Source organism: Poecilia formosa, unplaced genomic scaffold (assembly GCF_000485575.1).
Source record: "Poecilia formosa unplaced genomic scaffold, Poecilia_formosa-5.1.2 Scaffold8, whole genome shotgun sequence".
NCBI classification, from domain to species: domain Eukaryota; kingdom Metazoa; phylum Chordata; class Actinopteri; order Cyprinodontiformes; family Poeciliidae; genus Poecilia; species Poecilia formosa.
This window is the reverse complement of record NW_006799947.1, coordinates 3,967,553-3,986,088: the sequence shown is the minus strand read 5'-3', so window position 1 is coordinate 3,986,088 and position 18,536 is coordinate 3,967,553. Positions and strand designations below refer to the sequence as shown.

Sequence of the window (18,536 nt, the reverse complement as noted above, 5' to 3'; positions counted from 1 at the left end):
AGCACACATCTTTTTTTTTACAGTTGAGTTCTCTTTTTTTTTTCCTTAAAGCCGCTCCCTGCATTTATTTTCTTAATTCGACTCAAACTGTGCCTTAAAGACATTCCTCTCTGTTTGAGCTCAAATAGCCTAAAATGATCCGTGAAGAGACTCGTGGTTCCCATTTTCAATAGGCTTCATTAGTTTTTAATATCTAGCCAAGGAAAAAAAGGGGGAAAATGGCATGAAGATAATCAATGAAAAGGGGCCGGTAGCCTATTAATCTCCCCCAAAGGATTGTGGGTTAATACACGCTCTTGCATAGGCAAACATGGCTGTGTGGTGAACACATCTGTCTGCCTGGATGGGCTACTTAATGAAACAGCCAGCGTTTGGCAGCAGAGATGGATGTCGTTCTCCCAGTGAAAAATGATTTCCCTCTCCCTCTGTGCCGAGGATGACACACACATGATAGGGCTCCATTCAATCCGCTAGAGACCGGACTGTGCCCCCTGTGCGAGAGCGGCTTAGACAATAAAGGTGCCGAGCTGGACAGGCAACGCATGGGCACCAGAGCAAATCTTCATGGAGATCATATCAGGGAATCCTAATGTGAACAAGACTCAGACTGACCCGGGAACGGGAGAAGATGCTGAAAGACGAAACTCGAAGTGGTACAGTAGTCCTCTAAAGAAGAACAAGGGAAGGGAGACGAAGAATGAGCCAGCTGCCACAGATAAGCAGGCTCAATGTGCTCCGGCGTTGTGCGTATGCATGTGCCAGTCAGGCGAGACGTGTGTGCATGTTTCTGTGTATACCGACAGTGTCGCCGCTGACCTCTGGTCAAGGAGTCCTGTAACAGGAGCTCACCTCCGGTTTTGTGAGCTCTCCTCTCAGTGTGCTAAACAGCCACCTGAAGACAGGATTAGCCGGTGCGACCTTGCCCCTAAGGTAACCAAGATACACATCCGGGGGGACGGACATGAAACACACCTGTGTCACGTGGTGCCGAGACATGGCCAGACGGGGAGGGACAGACGAAGGGGAAGATGGAGGCAGGTGGTTGAAAACAAAAGCTGAAGAATCGAGACAGGAGAGAGCAGGTGGCGGCGGGGATTGTAAGAGCAAACAGGACGCTTATAAGAGGATGAATCCAAGGGTACAGTATAATGTAGAGCAAGCTAAGGTGAAGGAAGGTGTTAGTGGTGTTTGCTGTTGTCAGAGGAAGACAAGGCCTTGGACCATAAGAGGATTGAGCCGCCTAACTTGCTGCCTTGGGGTTGCCAAGATTTGTGCCTGTGTGGAAATTGATGCCTGTCAGCCTTTCTATGACTCAACTCTGACAACATGCATGCGTCTGTGTAGCTGTGCGCATACTGTGCTGTGACAAATGGGTAGCGCTTAATTTGTGAATGATTATGCAGGCTGCGGGTGCCCTAAACCCCTTTGAACTTGTAATTGCCCCTGGTTTCAGTAATGAACATTAAGGAAGATTCAAAAATGTGTAGCTAATTAAACACATGCTCCCACCCACATTTTTGTTCTTCTCTCCTGCATTTCTTCATCTCCATGCTGCATGAGAGAGTAGAAGAGGAGGAGCAGGAGTTGGAGGAGGATGAGAAAGAAGGAGGAGGTTCTGCATTGGGAGGCATGCACTGCTGTTGTTGCTCTCTTTATCTAAATAATTGTACAAGCTGGTTTATGGGCTTTAGAGAGGTGCTTTGTGTGTCAGCTGCCGCAGCCTAGGGGATATTGGGGATCTGGCTTTCCCCACAATCAATATTCAGAGATTCACATCTGGAGCCAAGACCTGCTTTGCTCAGATTTGAATTTATATATTTATTTTTCCATCTTTTTTTGATTCTTGATTGGTTGTCCTCTTTCTTTATCCAACTGAATAGAAAACCTATTTTTGCTTTAGAGCCTTGCTGCTCATTTATATGGCTTAGAATGGTGCAAAGCAGAATGTGGAATGAGAGAAACCAAGAAGTCGCTAACATTTCTAATTGTAAAAAGACACTAAAACACATGGCTATGTATATATATATTTTTTTTCATTTTGTCACTTTACGATCAGAAGCTACATTATATATGGAATGATTATTATGTGGTGAACAGTCACAAGGCACAGCGTAATAATGAAGACAACGGCTGATATTTTTCAAAATCTTTACAAAACAAATTCTTCAAAGTGCGTTGGGCATATAGAAAAGCATATCTCTATTAACTATTCTCTGAAGAATAGATTAGGATTAGGTAGATTGAATTTCAAGCATATCTAAACATCAGTTTTCAAAAATTGCCAAAAATTTCAAATTGGAATTATTTGAGGAGTTTTACTTTGGCATCCTAGCACATTCCTATTTTGTTTTGAAAATTAGGCGGCCTGTGAGTGCCTTTCATTTGCACTTGATTTTATTTAAGAGTATCAGAGTTAAGGTAAATTATTGTAAATACTTCGCATAGTTTTAAGATTTTTATTTATAAACCATTTTGAAAATCACACATCAGTTTCCTTCCATTTAATAACTTTGTGCTGCTTTGTGTGAATCTATTATATATAAATTTCTCCCCAAAAAGATTGCAAAATGATAAGATTTTCAAGAAATGCAGAATGAATACTTTGCCAAAGCACTATCTGACAAAAATGCTAAAGTTTTCTGGATAAATGTCTGTTTTTCGATGAGAGTCCTGGTAGAGGTCAAGAGGCAGCTAAAGGAGCAACAAATTGGCCTGCTCAGCCTCAGTGTTTGATGTGGACTGGTCTCTTACCTAAAAAAAAACAAAAAAAAAACAAAAAAAAAACAGTCCATATGTTCAAAGGGAGAAAGAGAGAAAATATATCAATGGGGAAAATTGAAAGGTGAGGAAGTGTTGGGGAGAGGGGGGCAAGAACAAGAGACATGGCTCCCATTTATAAGGATCCTACTGTGCAGGAATCCCACTGCCTGCCTATGGACTGAGTGCTGAGTAAAACAAAAGCATGCATTTGAGAAGAATCAGGAAAAAAAAAAAGGGGGGGTGGGGGGTGAGAGAAAATTGCACAAAATAGCAGAAGAGGGATTTGGTGGAGCTATAAGGTCCCATGACAAACCAGACAGTGAAACACATAGCCTGTTTTTGATTTCATCTCTGCGCCTCCATCCTTCAACCTTTTGTCTCTCTTTGCCTCCCTCCCCAGTTTAGCCCGGTTTGCTGTTTCCATGTCGGCTGCTCCTTTTCCCTTTTGCATTTTCCTTCTCTTGGTGTGAGATGAATATCAAAGTGGTGCTGAGGCTGCTTGGAAGCCTGCAGCAGAATCTCATTGGCCTCCATTGTACCCTGCAAAAAGCAGCAGCAACAGCAACAGCCACCGCTGGAACAGCTCCTGCCACTGCCCCACAATCTATCATGGGAGCAATGAGACTAGTCCTTAGGGCAGAAACCTAGAATAGGTTTGAGGTAATTTAAGGGAACTGACTCTAAGATATGAAACCCAAATCCTCTTCTATGTTTTGTTATGAGTAAGATAACCCACAAAAGTTTAAAAGGGGAAAGCAACACAGAATCAAAAACCACCATGCGATACGTGCATACTATGTCATCAAAGAAAAGCATGTGAGGCCCCTTACTGCAGTCACATTCCATATTATTTCTCATAGAATCAGCTCAGATATGATGGACAGGATTGAAATATAAATATTAACAGCCTTTGAACTTTTTCATAGCTCCAAATTGAACTTTTTGGCATGCAAAAAATAACACTGAAAAATGAACAGGGCACATAAACCCTGAAAATGCAACCGCCTCTATGACATATGAAACAATGCTGAATATTGACTTAGTGAGGGGGATAAAATCAGATGCAAATTACATTATTGTGATTTTTAGTCAAAAATGGAAAATTATGTATAATTTTTCTGTCACTACCAATGACGAGTGCTCCCCACCCAAACAAAAGAAAAACCTTTAAAAATATTCTTGTAAGGTAAAATGTACCAAAGTTCCAGGTGTATAAACTCTTGTGCAAGGAGGTATAGATGTTAGGTTGTAGTGTTTTGACTAAAAAATGAACTAACAGGACCAACAGTGGGGAAATGATCCCAGAGTGGGGTTTGGAGCAGAGTACATCTATAAAAAAAAAAAGACTTGTTAGCTTAACGCATGTGTGTTCTTAAGAGTCTCTGTTCTGAGCAGTGAGTTTATAAATCTGACTGCCTTCAGCAGGCCATGCTCCGTTTGTTGTCTGCTGTGGTCAGGGCATGTGCAGTCACCTCTGCAGGGGTAAGTCAAACTCATGCTGCGCTCCTGCTCTTCAATGAGGTCAATCCCACTCCAACCGCATCGTTTAAAGGCATGCATATTGCATCACATTTCAGGAAGCACTTTGAGTAATATCCTGATTTTCTGCATTGTTGTCATGCCGGACTATTGCATAGGGGCATTTTATTTTCCTTTTTGCAAACACTGTGGTTTTCCACATGGGTTAATCACCTCCTTGCAGTGGGAATATGTCGTAAACAGTCCCCGACCGAAAACACTCATCTCTGCTACTTCATTAAACAACCTGCATTAAGATGCAAACAGCAGGAATGAAAATTAACAGGCAGGGGTGGAAATGAGAGGAAACATGAGAAGTAGCAGGGATGGGCATGTGCTCCTGCATTTACACACACAAAACAGCAAGGTGCTAATTTTCCATAAGTAAACCTATGAGAATAAAAATAAACACAAAGAAAAAAGGAAAACAAAAAAAAGTAATAAAAGGGAGCGTGTAAGTACTTTCTCACACTAATTGTGTGCAGTATGGAGTGTTAATGCGGTGTGCTTTACATGCCACTGGATTCCATGTGGGGTGAGTTGGCTTTGAAGTGGAGCTGTGACAGATCTGGATTAGGGGGCAAAGTGTAAAGGTCTGATGTCAAAGCAAGAAACGAATTAGAGTTTATTGCGTTCAAATACAACATTAAATCTCTGAAAAAAACAGCAATAGATGCCAAAAGCACACTGTAAACGGTAATAGAACTACAATGCACTAATGGGCTCCAGGTTTATTTGCCTGTTTACTAATTCAAATCCACATTTCATAGCTTCACCCTGCCTTCCTTTCATTTCCTGCTTTCACATTGTGACCGTAAACAATCCAATTTGTACCTATACATTTAAACTTTAGAGTATGACTTTGTCTTCCTATTGAAATTTCATTAAATTGAATCTCATCTAAAAACTTTTCATTTTTTTATAAAATTGTATATTATCTAAAAACCCTGAATTAAACTCTATTATAATTGAGTCCAAGTCTAACCCCAGTTTTGCCAGTTCTTGCTTATAAAATATGCCAGATTAAAACTCCTAACCAAAGCATAATTACTCTTAGCATTTATTAAAGCACCACAGCAACTTTAAGTACAACTTTAAAAATAAATACATTTATTGTTTACCAAATGCGCTCCTTCCAGATGTGCATTGTCATTGTCAAAAAAAAAACCAATGACAATTGTTTTTTTGACAATTCATTGCAATTAAAAAAAATTGCAATGAAGCAAAACAGTGAAGGGGCAGAATGAGTAGTCGATTTGCAGCAGCAACAAACTTGATTCGACTCATATCAGGTGTGCCTTAGAAAGACAAAACGATCAAACATCTGCAGACAGAGAAAGAAGTTCTCATCTAAAACCAAGAGTTTTTCCACTGTTGTGTTTATGGTTGAGATGCTCCGTCTGTGTGGGTCTATCAGTGTTATGCTAGCCTGACAGGAGACGAACAGATGGCAGATAGAGGTGGCTTGTATCTCTGTTTTCCAGGATTGCTGAGCAGCCAGCATGAGAACACAGTGACCAGACAATAGCTGCGCACCAAACTCTAACTTCCTCAATGGTCTCCTCCACTCTCATTAGCAGTGACTTTCAATGTCTTCAGAGCTAAACATCACCAAGCAATGTCAAATTGTCTCTAACATCTGTTTTGAAAACACTCACAAAGCACCCACAAAAGACATGTGATGACTCTTTTTCCCTACATCTTCCACTGTTAGTCACACATTTGGATAGCGGCGGTGAACCAAACAGTCGCTTGGGTTGCTACGGGTGATTGGAGAACTGACTTTTGGGCTCCTGAGGCAAACAAGCACATGACAGATTAGTGTGTGGGCCTCCTCCAGGCTTCCACCTCTCTGACCCTTAGGAGCCCCCTCTTTACCCCCTCCCCATGCTTGCTCTTATCCCTAAACCCACTCCCTGCCTCTCCTTTGTCTCCAAACTCTCTTCATCCAAACTCAAAACAACCTAAGGAGGTGGAAAAGCAAACTGAATCTCAATCACAGACGTAAAGGCTAGAGTAAGTTCTTTTCTAAGCTGATGGCTTTAAAGAGTAATGTCATTTCAACAAAATATACAAATAAATGTAATTACACAAGATTAGAAGAAAAAAAATAGAAATTTATTTACATAAAAAAATAGAATGTTCCATCGTGTGTATTCAAAAGAAGAACAAATATAAAACAAACAGCTTTTGGCAGTTGAAGAAAAATAGAGTTGGGTACTTCAAACTATTTGCAGATGTGTGTCTCCACCAGTTAGGGACTGCTCGTACTGGAACAACCCACAAGGATTAGCAGGACTAGAGGAGCTTAAACAAAAAAAAATAAAAAGTGGGGACACAACAGGACTGAATGTTTAGTCTGCACAAACAACATACTCTTTCTCATTTTTTTAGGGGATGGACTTGCACCCTTGTTTATCATATGGAGCAAACATCCGTTGCCAGGGTTTGGCCTTGCCTGTGCCCATGTCTTGTGAATGACCCTTACCGACTCTTTTATGTGTGCCTATAAAGGGTGGCAGTGAGAGCAGCTCCCACAGGAGGGATCGACCTGACGATGACACCCTGTTGTCATGGAGACTAATGCTATGTTGGGCTTGGGTTGTTAGTGTGTATGTGAGAGGGAGGGGGGGGGCACTGTCAGTAGTGTATCTAATGATGTTTGCAGCACAATGAACTCAACTCCCCAAAGGTCCTCACTTTTGTGATCAAATGTATTTGATGGAGGTAAGAGTTCTGGATTTGTATTGTTGCACTGGCATTTCGAGCTCTGCAGAGTTTGCAACTTGATCGTGACTACTTTTATTTCATAAGCTCAGTAAAAACACAGCTGAAGAGGCAGTCCCCTGCAAATAGTCGCACTTAAGACATACAAAGAAGTACACTGAAATGCTACTGAATCCCACCTTAAATGTTATCATCTGTGCATTGAGTTCTACTTCGCAGCCCAAAGACACTCTGAATTACCAAAGGATATATCACTTCCCTTTCAAGAAGCCCAAGGGACCAATACACCTGGCTTAGCAGCTTAACAGCAATTCCCCAAACACCCGGGCCAAAGGGTGGCTCGGCACAGAACCTGAGACGCTTGATGTTTGAGAAGACGACGGACTTACTCATCTGACTGACCACTCTTCCTCTGTTGCACAGGCCTTCCCCAACTTCACTACACCACAGGGAAACTTTCAAGGGGTTTCAACTTCTCCTGTACCCCTATACTTTCATACATCTTTGAGGGTTCCCATGAGTCAAAAAGATTGGAGTAGAGCTCAGATTGGCTTCTTTGTGTCAGAGTGCTTCCTGTTTTCATTGCGGGTCCGACCTTTGTCTTTACTGGGGTGAGTAAAGGCTAGCAGAGGGTGAGTGGGAAGGAAAGGCCAAGGGCACCATGGGGCTAATTGTAAATTTTGGAGTTTACTTTAGCCTAAGCGTCACTTTCTTAAATCTCTTGCTTTTTCATACTTTTTTCCAACTTACATTCCTACTGTACACCCATCCAGTGCCCTCTTGGCCCATGCTCTTGCAGTGGAGCAAAAACATTTTACCCCTAACAGTGAAGTTTACCTTACTGATAACATAATCTCCCTGTAGTATTGAAAAGCTTATTCCAACAGTCTGGGATTTCCCTTCCCCTAATGTGGCTGGAAGACATCCAGAAACTCATGGAGAGGGAGAAAGGGAGAAGGGGGTGTGGCATTAGAGAGGCTGAGCAAGAAGCAGACTACAAGAAGGAAGAGGAGAGACGGTCTGACCCTCTTCTACCAGTCAAAGCCCACCGATCTGGCCAACCGTTGGCCAGTTACATGTAGAGCATTTAAGGTTGCCAGCTTTCTTGCTCCCAAAAGCATGTCCATGTGGCCCCAATATAAAAGAGGTCAGGGATACCATAGCCTCTTTATAGAGTCTGTTCATGTTTTGAGGAATCAATATGGTGTAAAAACTCTACTTTCCTCGCAGCTGGAATGCTGGCACTGTAAGACTGATGGTAAACGAGCTGCAATGTGTTTGCCTCTCGAATTTGACTGTCATGACCAAAACAATCTTGTGATTTCTCCCGAGAGAGAGAGAGAGAGAGAGAGTGTGAGGTCAGAGCAAAGCTTTGGATGGAGAGTGGGAGGGCAGAGGGAGAGGGCAATTTTGTTATACTGAATCTAAAAGCCAACAGTTGTTACTATTGGCCCGTGTTGTTTTTTTGTGTGTTAAGGGGGGTCCTGTCCTTTTGAGCCTTTCAGAAGACGTGACAATGGCTGGATGTTGAGAACATATGTAGGGAGACCCCTGCGGCTCATGGAAGAGGAGCTTCATGCTGGCCCCCTCAGTTTGAGAAATACAAGGCCGCTCCTTTCACTCCTCACCCCTCAGTTAATGAATGCGTGAATGGCAGAATGCCGCTATAGGCCATTCAGGGGCCAAAGTCCCCAAGAATTCACCCTTGGACAAACGCATCCAGCTATTGCAAATACATTTGCTTAACAAATTAAAAGAAAGGAGAATGGTTAATGAGTGTGTGTGCGTGTACATGTGTGTGTGAGTAAGAGTTTATGGGTGGGAGAAATGGATGGTGATGGTGAGAAGAGAAGGGGGATAATTCAATTAGTCCTCTTCCTTGGCATAGAAATGAAAGCAGGTTAAAAGGGAGGGATTATTATTTGTACAAGACTAGCTCAGGCTTTGCACAAAAGAAACAAATAAAGATTGGAGAACATCCACAAGCAAGGAGATGTTATAATGGGGCGAAGGGCAGCAAAAGAGGGTCTTGAAAGCTTTGCTTGGTCTGAATTAAACAGGTCTCTGAAAGATGTTTCTTTCTCTGTGCTTTGCCCCAACCAATCCTAACCACCTTTTTTTTTTTTTTAAACACAATTAAAAGAAATCTGTCGGCTGTTCTTCACAAGAGTTTTTTTTTTTTTTTTTGTAAATGGAAACTGTAAAAGTAAACCAGAATCTTTCAGATGTTTTTATGCATTTTGTGCATCCGTAAAGCATTTTTCTCCGATTATGAAGATAAGAATAAATACCAACAGCAGAAAGAGTTGCTCTCCAAAAAAAAAAAAAAAAAACAACAGTACATTTAGCCTCAGTCCTGCCTTCGGTGTGTGAATGAAGTCTGATCAGTGCAGCTCGGTGAGAAGCTCTCCCGTCAGGGAGCAACGGCGCTGTGAACAGCTGTGAAGTCATTTTGATAATGATGAGAATAATAAGCGTGCAGACTGGCGTGGTGGAGCCGCTAAGGCCTGCAAGGCTCAGGGCTTTGCTGTTGCAGCTTCACTGCTCCTGAATAGATAAAAGTGATTAAAGCACTCCTGATTATCCCTGACCAATATGTAATGGATTTACAGCCCTTTCAATTAGGCTGTATTTGCTGGCCGCTTATTACTTGGGCTTTTGGTTAGGTAATCAGGGTAGAGGGGGCTTTCAGCTGGGAGTGGGCACTTTGGTAAAGGGGTAGGGGGCTCTACACTTTGCACAGGGGGCACCTGACCCTCTTTATTGCATGGGTGATATGTAAGACCCCCAGCTCTTTACTAAGACTTCCTTACTTTTCCCATCCCCCCTTTCCCTCCCCACGACCGATCCACATTGTCACTCCTACTCTCTGCGGCCGAGAGTTACACGCTGAGGCAGCTTTTGTGTCTCACCGCAGCCCCCTCCCTCTGAAATCTGACCCGTGTAGCAAAATCAATACAGCCTGATGTTCTGATAATGTCCTGACATTAGCAAGGGTGAGAGGACAATGTAGACCACCCCTTTTAATAAGGCACACACAGATAAGCAGGAACGTAGTCAGTGCTAGACTATCTGTTTTATCAAATTATATTTGAAGTTTGAAACTCCAAATCCAGATGGAACAAAACATGTTTCTTTAACAAGATAAGCACTTTTAATTTATTTAAATGGAGGAAATTGATTAGAATTGTACCAATTCAATCAGATTTAAACATGTCCAACTCAACTGAATTTTAGTTTTCTCTAATTATTGGGTCTATTCCTTTGAATACCTAGATAAATAACTCAGTATCTCCAGTCACAGTTCTACACAAACACCACCTATATGTTTTCTGCCAAGATCTCCCAGACAAACAGCACAAAGAGTGGATTCTTGTATCCGTGCTTTCATGAAAGTTCACACAGCATCTTAGCAGAAAGGAGTGCCACCAAATGGCTCTGTAGCCCATCAGCTTCAATGGTTGGCGTGTTGTCCATCCAAAGATGGTATTCCCAGTAAATATTTCCTCTTTTTCAAACTGTTCCCAAAAAAATGTATGTGTGAAAATCCCTTCTGACCAGCCCGTATCACAACAGCAACCCTGCCATGTTCAAAATCCCTTAACTCCCATTTCTTCCTTTTAGCTAATGTTTAATTTGAACTTTAGTAAATTGTCTAAAGATTCCTACAAAATGTCCAGATTCACTCTCACATAAAGCTTGCTGAGTGGCTATTTGTATTGACAAGCGACGGATGAGATGTAGCTAGTTATGTGTTATCTCTGAGTGGACATATGAATTCAGTTTTGAAGCCAAATGTATTATATTGTTTGTTTTTTTTTCCCCCTTGGTTTATTGTTTGTAGTTGTAAACTATGACATTAACAATGTTAGGTTCAAAACTCTATGACATCAGGGCAGTATTACTGGAGCTGTGGTGCCTGATAGAAGACGGAAGGTGCCCAAATGAAACTCTGTTCAGGACCCCAAACAAACTTGGCTAGCTCTTATGACAGGCAGAGCTGAGCTAAGTAAACAGTCCAGAGTGATGAGATTGACCTGGTCAGTGTGGCCCTCTGACAGGAAGCTGAAATCAACCTTTCACTTGCTCAAACAGCAGCTACCGATGACCAATATGTGCGTGTGCTATTTCCTAGGGCAAGTTTCTGCAGAGGTTGTTTTGAGGCAAGTGTCGCTCTAAGAAAGGCTTACCGTGAGGTGCTGGAACAGCCACGCCCTCATGATGTTTGTGGCCACCTTGGGGAAAATGCCACGCTTTTTCTGCCTCTTCTTATCCTTGTCTGGATCATCGTCGTCTCCTGTGCCGGGCGATGCAACGCTGTTGTCTAAGCCATCTCCTGGGCAGAAACCAAACCCGGGGTTAAATAACATCTCAAACCACATCACAGGATGAAACACAGAAAAAAAAAATACAGTCAAAGCTGAGTTTAAGGTTTGTGATGGATGGATAAACGGACAAATACCACAGATTGGAATTCAAAACTGGTGCGCTAAGGCTGAAAGATTTGGTGCAAGCAAAGCTGGTGTTGTGTTGTGAAGGTAAGGCGGTAGGCGGATTAGGATGGCCTTAGATGAAGGCCTGCATAGAGGCTGCAGGGTTTACACAGAGCTGCTCCATACCCCAGAGCACGAGACAGGGGAATGAGGGTTAATGGCTCAAATGTTATGGTTGGGCACTGAAACTTTGTGTTCTTCATCCCACTTCTCTAGTAGGAAGGGGAAATAAAAAGAAATGAACAAGGAGCTTTCAAATACAGTGGAGACTAGGACTCATGTCATTAATTCAATTAAATTTGCATGCTTGACTTAACACAGAGCATTTTTTTCCCCATCCTTTGAAGAGAGCCAAAGGGGACAGAATGGAGTTATGCAGATGTGTACAGTAAAAAAAAACAGAAAAAAGAAAAGGATTCATGAATTTACAACATCCAGTTGATCTGCGTGAGCACTGATTTGTGATTTGAGGGGGTTCATTGTTGCAGTTCGATGCACATAATGGACTCGTCCTATTCTTTCCCCCCCCCTCCCCACCCCAAAACTCCCCCCTCTTTCCCTCCAATCTAGCCATGAGATTAGCATGACAGGCCAGTGCCGGCTATGCCTGCATTAATGTCCATCAGCGTTTGATTTCTTGGCAAAAACATGGACACACGCCTCCTTCAAACTTAAGTTTCCATCTTTGTCCCTTGCCTTTTTCTTGTTCCTCTACCCTGGCATTAATTGTGCATTAGCAAAAATGATTTACTTTTAACAGTCATGGTTATTTTTTTCTTGCCCCCGGGCACGAATGCCTTGAAAGCCTTCCTTGAGGGCATCTAAATTATGTATCTGAAAAACTCCTCCACTAAGGAAGCGAAGGACCCTGACATTCTCAAAATTCAGACGCACATGTCCTCCTGTTTTTGGCGAGGCATCAATCACAGCCACCTATACAAGCCTTAATCTCACATAAATATTTCAGCTAATAACATTAAAAAGGGGGAAAAGAAAAAGGATCCGACTGGTGGTGTAATCAAATGCAAAATAAATGAAGAACACAAGGCCAGCAGGGGCCTGCACTTCTTAAAAACTTTTTTGTCTTTCCTTATGTTTTCCCCAACTCCTTCCACTTCTCAGTCAGTGCTGTGTTTTTCTTTGCACATCACTGGCTTGGAGCCACAAGGAACAGATAAACAAAGAAGTGCCGACGAGAAGCTAAAGAAGCAACCACCCTCCTGAAGGACATATGGGAATGGGGACACAGACGAGGGGTGTTGTAATTGTAGAATGGGCATTCATTAGCGGCAAATGCCATAAATCCCAGGCTAAGTACGAATCCTTGTTCAGGAAAGCCTAAAACAATAAACGTTGGTCCCTACCCTGACTGTTAGGGGCTTCCTGAGAAATGCGACCCAGACGGAAGCTGAGTCCAACTCCCCCAGTTTGCTCCGAAACTTACAATAAAAACACAACCAGTGAGCTGTGAATTTCAACCACCCCGCCTTTGTTTCTTTGCTTTTGAGCTTCACTGAATAATGTTTATGCTCCGTTCGGTGTTTGTTTGTACGGCACCGGGTTTTGTGTTGATTTTTGAGCTACTCTCCAAATCCCTCTCCCGCTGTGAGCAGTCAGGCTCATCCAATAGAGCCGCACAGTGGCCAAAAGGCTGGCAGATTAATTTTATTGACGTTTCCATTTTCACTGCAATGTGATAGCCTTCCCCCTGGCCAGGGCCGGTGCGACCCGTGCGTATTTACAGACTGACCTGTCACTTCATTACCCAGCATGCTTGCTGCCTCCTGCTCTAGCCCACGAGGATGAAACCAGACTCCCCCTGCGTTTCTGCCCCTCTCCGTCTTACACCGATATTGGAGTGTGTCTACAGATCCGACTTCTACAGCGGCAAGTCTGTGTACAACTTCAATGGCTGTCTTTGAATCTGTTTATGCACCGACACTTTTTACTTCGTCGCAAGAATAAAGAAGAACAAAGTGTGGACAGAAAATAAGAAAAGAGAAAGAAACAAAGGGGAAAAGAAAAAAAGGAGAAGCATGAAGAATAAAGGAGGAGTAGAAATAGAATAAAGAAGATCCAACTTGCTCAACCTCATTACATCTGAAGGAGAGCTGGTGCTTTGCATCCACCCCCACTCCTTTCTTATGAGCGAGAGAAGGAACGCTGCAGGGCAAATTGTCCCAAACGCTAATGGCTTCTGACTGTTCCCTGGCAACTCTGCCATTCTAACCTGCGTGGATGTGCACTCTGAGAAAAAAAAAAAAATTGGGTAAGGAAAAAAAAAAAAAAGTACAGGGCAGAGCAGAGGGAAGCGTCCCATCATCTGGCCATGTGACACAGATGGGGGTTGGCTATTAGGAGGCAGTCGAAAGGCCTAGGGGAGCCGAGGTGCTGGAGTGTAGCCCCAGGCACTTTTGGAAAAGCAGCGCCCTTGGAGACGAAAAAAAAAAAAAAAAAAGATAGCAGTACACCCCCACCCACCCACTTTCCCCTCTTCTCTTTCTTCCCCTCAACCTTTTCTCCTTCCTCCTTCTCCCTCACTCCATCAAGAGCTTGACTTAAAGTGTTTGCAATGAAAGTTTCTTTGCATATTTTCATACGCGCAGGGACTGCGAAAGTGTAATCAGGCAAACACGGAAGACAATGACCGGACGCAATGAGGGTAAGAGAGAATGAATGAGCACGCTGGCAAACAAACAAGCCCAAGTCCAAGAGCACATTATACGCTCACATACATTCCCTCTCTCATCACCAGTGGGTGGTTATTAAAAATGCATTCAGATATATCTCCTTGTGAGTAAATTGGTCTCAGGGCTGAGCTCATTATCGGGCTGAGAAAGGACTGTAAACACATTGCAACTCTGCTTATCTAATGTTGGTACGTTCCAGGTCCCTTTAGGAAATGTTGTGCAAAAAAATAAATAAATAAATAAAATAAGCAGAGTACAAAGCGTCCCACGGTCTTCGCCGAGACTATACGGGGGACTTCAGGGAGGCTGTAATGGCACCAGAGCCAATGTTTCATGTTCAGGAGGTAACGTCCCACCGGGGAAGCCGCCATGGTTAGGTTAACCATAGAAATATTGTGCATATGACCGCAAGTAAGAAATATTACCACCCATGAAAACCACACTTAAACTTAGCTATGGTTAGCAATGAAGAAACTCGAGGTCCGTTGGGGAGCTGGCTGGCGAATTTACAATCAACCTGGTTGGGAATTCCTACTTCCTGTCAATGAACGAGTCATCTGCTGACAAACAATTTTGGCTGCAGAAGTTGGTAGTGAGGGGAGAAAACAAAAAAAGTTAGGCATTTCAGTATCGGTGAGGTCTTCTGAACATGGAGTCAGAGGGAGCAAAGACCCGACAATAATCTTCAACAGGGAGGACAGAGAACAACAGAAAGCTTCAAACTTTACAGCAAAGTTGAAGAACTTCATCCTTCTGAAGAGTCCAACTCTATCCGACATAGAACATCTGCAGGACTTTGGAAATCTCACTTAAAATAAGACTCTATTTGCCCCACCTGTTTAACTGCAGAGCTTTATAATACCGTCTCCTCTCTCTCACACAGATTGTGAGCCCAGAGTACAGAATTATTGATTGTTATGATAGAAAAGCTTCTTAAGAGTCATTATTAAGTAGAATAAATAATGAACAATGTAACAACCTATCACAACAGTAAATAACAAATGTTATTTATTCTGGAGGTTCTTTTAGAAAAATCTATATTGATATGTGGTGCACAACTTAATACTGTGTTGTGGAAAAAAAAGGCTAAATCAGTAAGGTATCGTGTGTCTCATAAGGCAGTCAATGACCTGCACTGTATTTTTTTTTTTTTTTTACTTTGGTTGTATTTGTACAGGTGGCTCTGTTACATAATCTGTAGGATTTCACTGTACTTATAGACTTTAGTGGTGCATAAAGGGACAGTCCCCCTTCTTGCGAGAAGTAATTGTTTTATTTCATTTTTATGAAAGCTCGATTTTCGAAACATCCAGAAAGCATAAAATTGCGCCTTGTTATTCTTTCACAGATCAGAGCTTTACAAAGTTGGTAGTTTGAAGTTGGAAAACCTGCTGGATAGATATTATGTTTTTTTTATGTTATACTTAAAAAGCTCACTGCTCCAATGTAGTGAAGCCAAAGTGTACAAGCGACGGCTTACTAAATCTGCTGCTAAAGTTACTAAATACAACACCTCTACAGCCATGACCCTAGACAGACCACGTCCAGCCAATCAAGAAGAGAAAATTCACAAAGATAGCTAGAGCAAAACACGAGTAAGATGGAGAAGCAGAGGCTATAAGAGCTATTTTGAATTCTCTACCTTAGCACAGTATTCTGACCCGTCCCTCCACCCTCCTATTACACCACCTCCATCCCTGCAGGCTTGGCCGTGGAGAATGAGGAGAAAAGAAGAAGGGGGATTTAGAGCCTCCCTTTTCCCTCTTTTTCTCTTCAACTTTTCAGCCAACATAAGCGGCGTTTAGCACATTCAGTCCCCCCAAATGGCAACGAATGAGGGAAGCAGTGGGGGCTTCTCTTTTGTCCGTCTGGTTACCCCTTTTATTTACTCTGGATTTACGGAGGGGTCTTTGCCGACTCTGGGACCACATGCTTTTGACACATGCACAATCTCCTTCCCGTACACACACACGCACAAATGCGAAGAGGCTCTTTTCACCCTGGCGGAACAGCTAGCCCTCTGTTGCTCCATGGTGACTGAGGATTAACATCCTTCTTGCTACAACCACATGCTAGCAATATGCTTCGTCTTCATGCAAAAAGACCCTAATCCCTTTACTGATAAAACATACTTGACCATCCGTTTTTTGTGTGTGTGTGTTTTTTTTTTAATTCAAGTAAGCCATCAGGACGTTTTTGTTTCTCTGTGTGAACGTGCCATATGGTGTGCAGCACTCGCTCAGATCCATACAGTAGAGGAGGGCTCTAAACGGAACAGTCTCAGTGTGCACGGCACCACTGCAGCCTGCGTTTTACGCTGATTATTTCCTGATCTGTGCTTAAACAAGCAGCAGCCCCCTTTGCACTGGACCATAAAACAACAGCTTAGTAAACAGCAAGCATGCTGACAAATTGGTGGCGCTCAGGCCGGAGTCATTAACAGCCTTAAAACCTGTCAGAGCAATTACAACAAACTCTCTCCTTCAGCAAGTCCGCCCGCCAAACTCAGATGTTGCTGCCCGCCTCTCGTCTGCCACCCCCACCTTTTGCCACAGGGACACATGGCTGAAGGTGAAAGAGAAACCTAACCCTCCTTTCTACATTCTTTTGTTTTTTCTATATCTCCAAAAGCATCCCAGAGAAATAAAGACAAGCATCTATGTGAAACACAGCTGTACCTGAATCCCAAGGACTGAAACTCAGAGATTCATCTCGCATGAGAGGTAATGTCGGGTTGTCTCACCCCCTCCCTCACCCCTCCCCCCCAAAAAAGCACATCATTAAGTGTACCCTTAAATGAAGTGGAATAAGAGCTTTTAATTAGATGTTGTTTTCCGTGTGTGGGGAAGTGAGGCAGTCAAGCAGTAAGAAAGGCGCGGAGGGAAGGACGAAGTGAAATGTGTGTGTTTGCGTGTGTGTGTGTAGGGGTGCTCATCAGCTCTTGTACAGTACCTCCCTTCTCTGCCCCTTTCTCTAAGCCCACTAAACCTGCCATCGGCCAGATATCTCTATGTCATCCCTGGAATGTTGGAGATAACTATCGCCTCTACACCAATACGAGGCCTCTCTCTTCTCACAGGCGCAGCGCTGACCCCACTGAGCACATCCCTGCCATGGAGGGTGAGGTAGAAGAACTGCAGGGAGGGGGCGGGAGAGGGAACAGAGGGAAGGATGAAGGGTGTAGAGTTGGAGGTAAAGCATGTTTTTAACAAGCAGTTAGGCTATTTTACCTTATAACCCAAAATATGGGCTGGAGTGAAGCCACCCTCCTCTTTCAGCTTCTCCCCTGGAGCCAAAGAGGAGTATTGGGTCCAGAAGTAAGAGGGAGGCAGGGAGGGGGGGAGTTTAGGATTTTTTTTTTTTTAATTTTTTTTTACCAGGGTCATTGACTGTGCCTCCCTTAATCTTTTTTATATGCTCAAACTCTGCCAAGAGCCTAAAATATCCCTCCAATTAACCTACAATAGCAACATCATAATTTTCAAGCGTTGGTTGTGTTTTCTACAACTTTCCTGCAGTTCTTTGAATATGTGAAACTCATAAAAGCATCTCTACCAGCTTTGCACATTGTCACATTAAAATCATTTGCCAGATTTTCTTTGCAAAATAAAACAAGCTCAATACCTTTGGATAAAGAGCACCGATTATTTAAAAGTCTTCCCAAAGATTCTCATTTAGATTTGGGGCTAGACTTTGACACATAGCAGGTCTTCGAGATGCTGTTTGTAGGCTAATATTCTCTAAACCACTACAGAACACCAGCATCAACACTGAGACTAAATTGCACAGAGTGTAGTGACTAATTAGGTGACTTTTGGGTTTTATTTTTGACTATTAGAGTAAAGGGGTGCGACTACAAATTCTGCTCCACACTTTTGCTTTTTATTTCTACAAACTTCACTACACAAATGTGGATATGTATAATAATAACATCTCTAGGAAGGGGACTTGCCATCCATTAGGATATTTATTTGAGAAGCAAAATAGTTGGAAGGAGAAGAGCTGGAATAAAGATGTATAAAAGAAAAGAGGCAGGCTGTCGCAGATGTCAGGACCCAATTTGCATGAATGGCAAAGGGCTAAATTGCAGGGGTTGGGGGAGCTACTATCCAACCCCTAACTCTGCTTTTTTTTTGGCAGGGGGACTAAAAGGGAGTTTTGATGCCCATGACTGCCCCTCACTCAGAAGACAGGGATCAGTGGCTAATGAAGGGCTTTGGGTCTCCACCAGACATTTCACACTTTCTGCCTCCCTGACAACTCCACCCTTCTCTCTCTAATCTCTAAACACGGCAGCAGAAGCTGCTGCTGCTCCGTCCTTACATTTGAAATCAAATTGAGCTAATTT

At 42.9% G+C, this 18,536-nt stretch overlaps 1 protein-coding gene across 7 annotated transcripts in view; it reads right to left on the bottom strand.

The window, feature by feature from the left end:
* meis2a (Meis homeobox 2a) overlaps positions 1-18,536 on the bottom strand; it is a 98,292-nt gene that overhangs the window by 49,234 nt on the left and 30,522 nt on the right. For 6 of the 7 annotated variants that reach the window (XM_016662747.1, XM_007576128.2, XM_007576142.2 and 3 more), the window contains exon 8: positions 11,196-11,341. In XM_016662747.1, coding sequence (XP_016518233.1) covers positions 11,196-11,341 — 146 coding nt within the window. The remainder of the gene's footprint in view (positions 1-11,195; positions 11,342-18,536) is intronic. The other variant, XM_016662755.1, reaches the window with a different exon arrangement.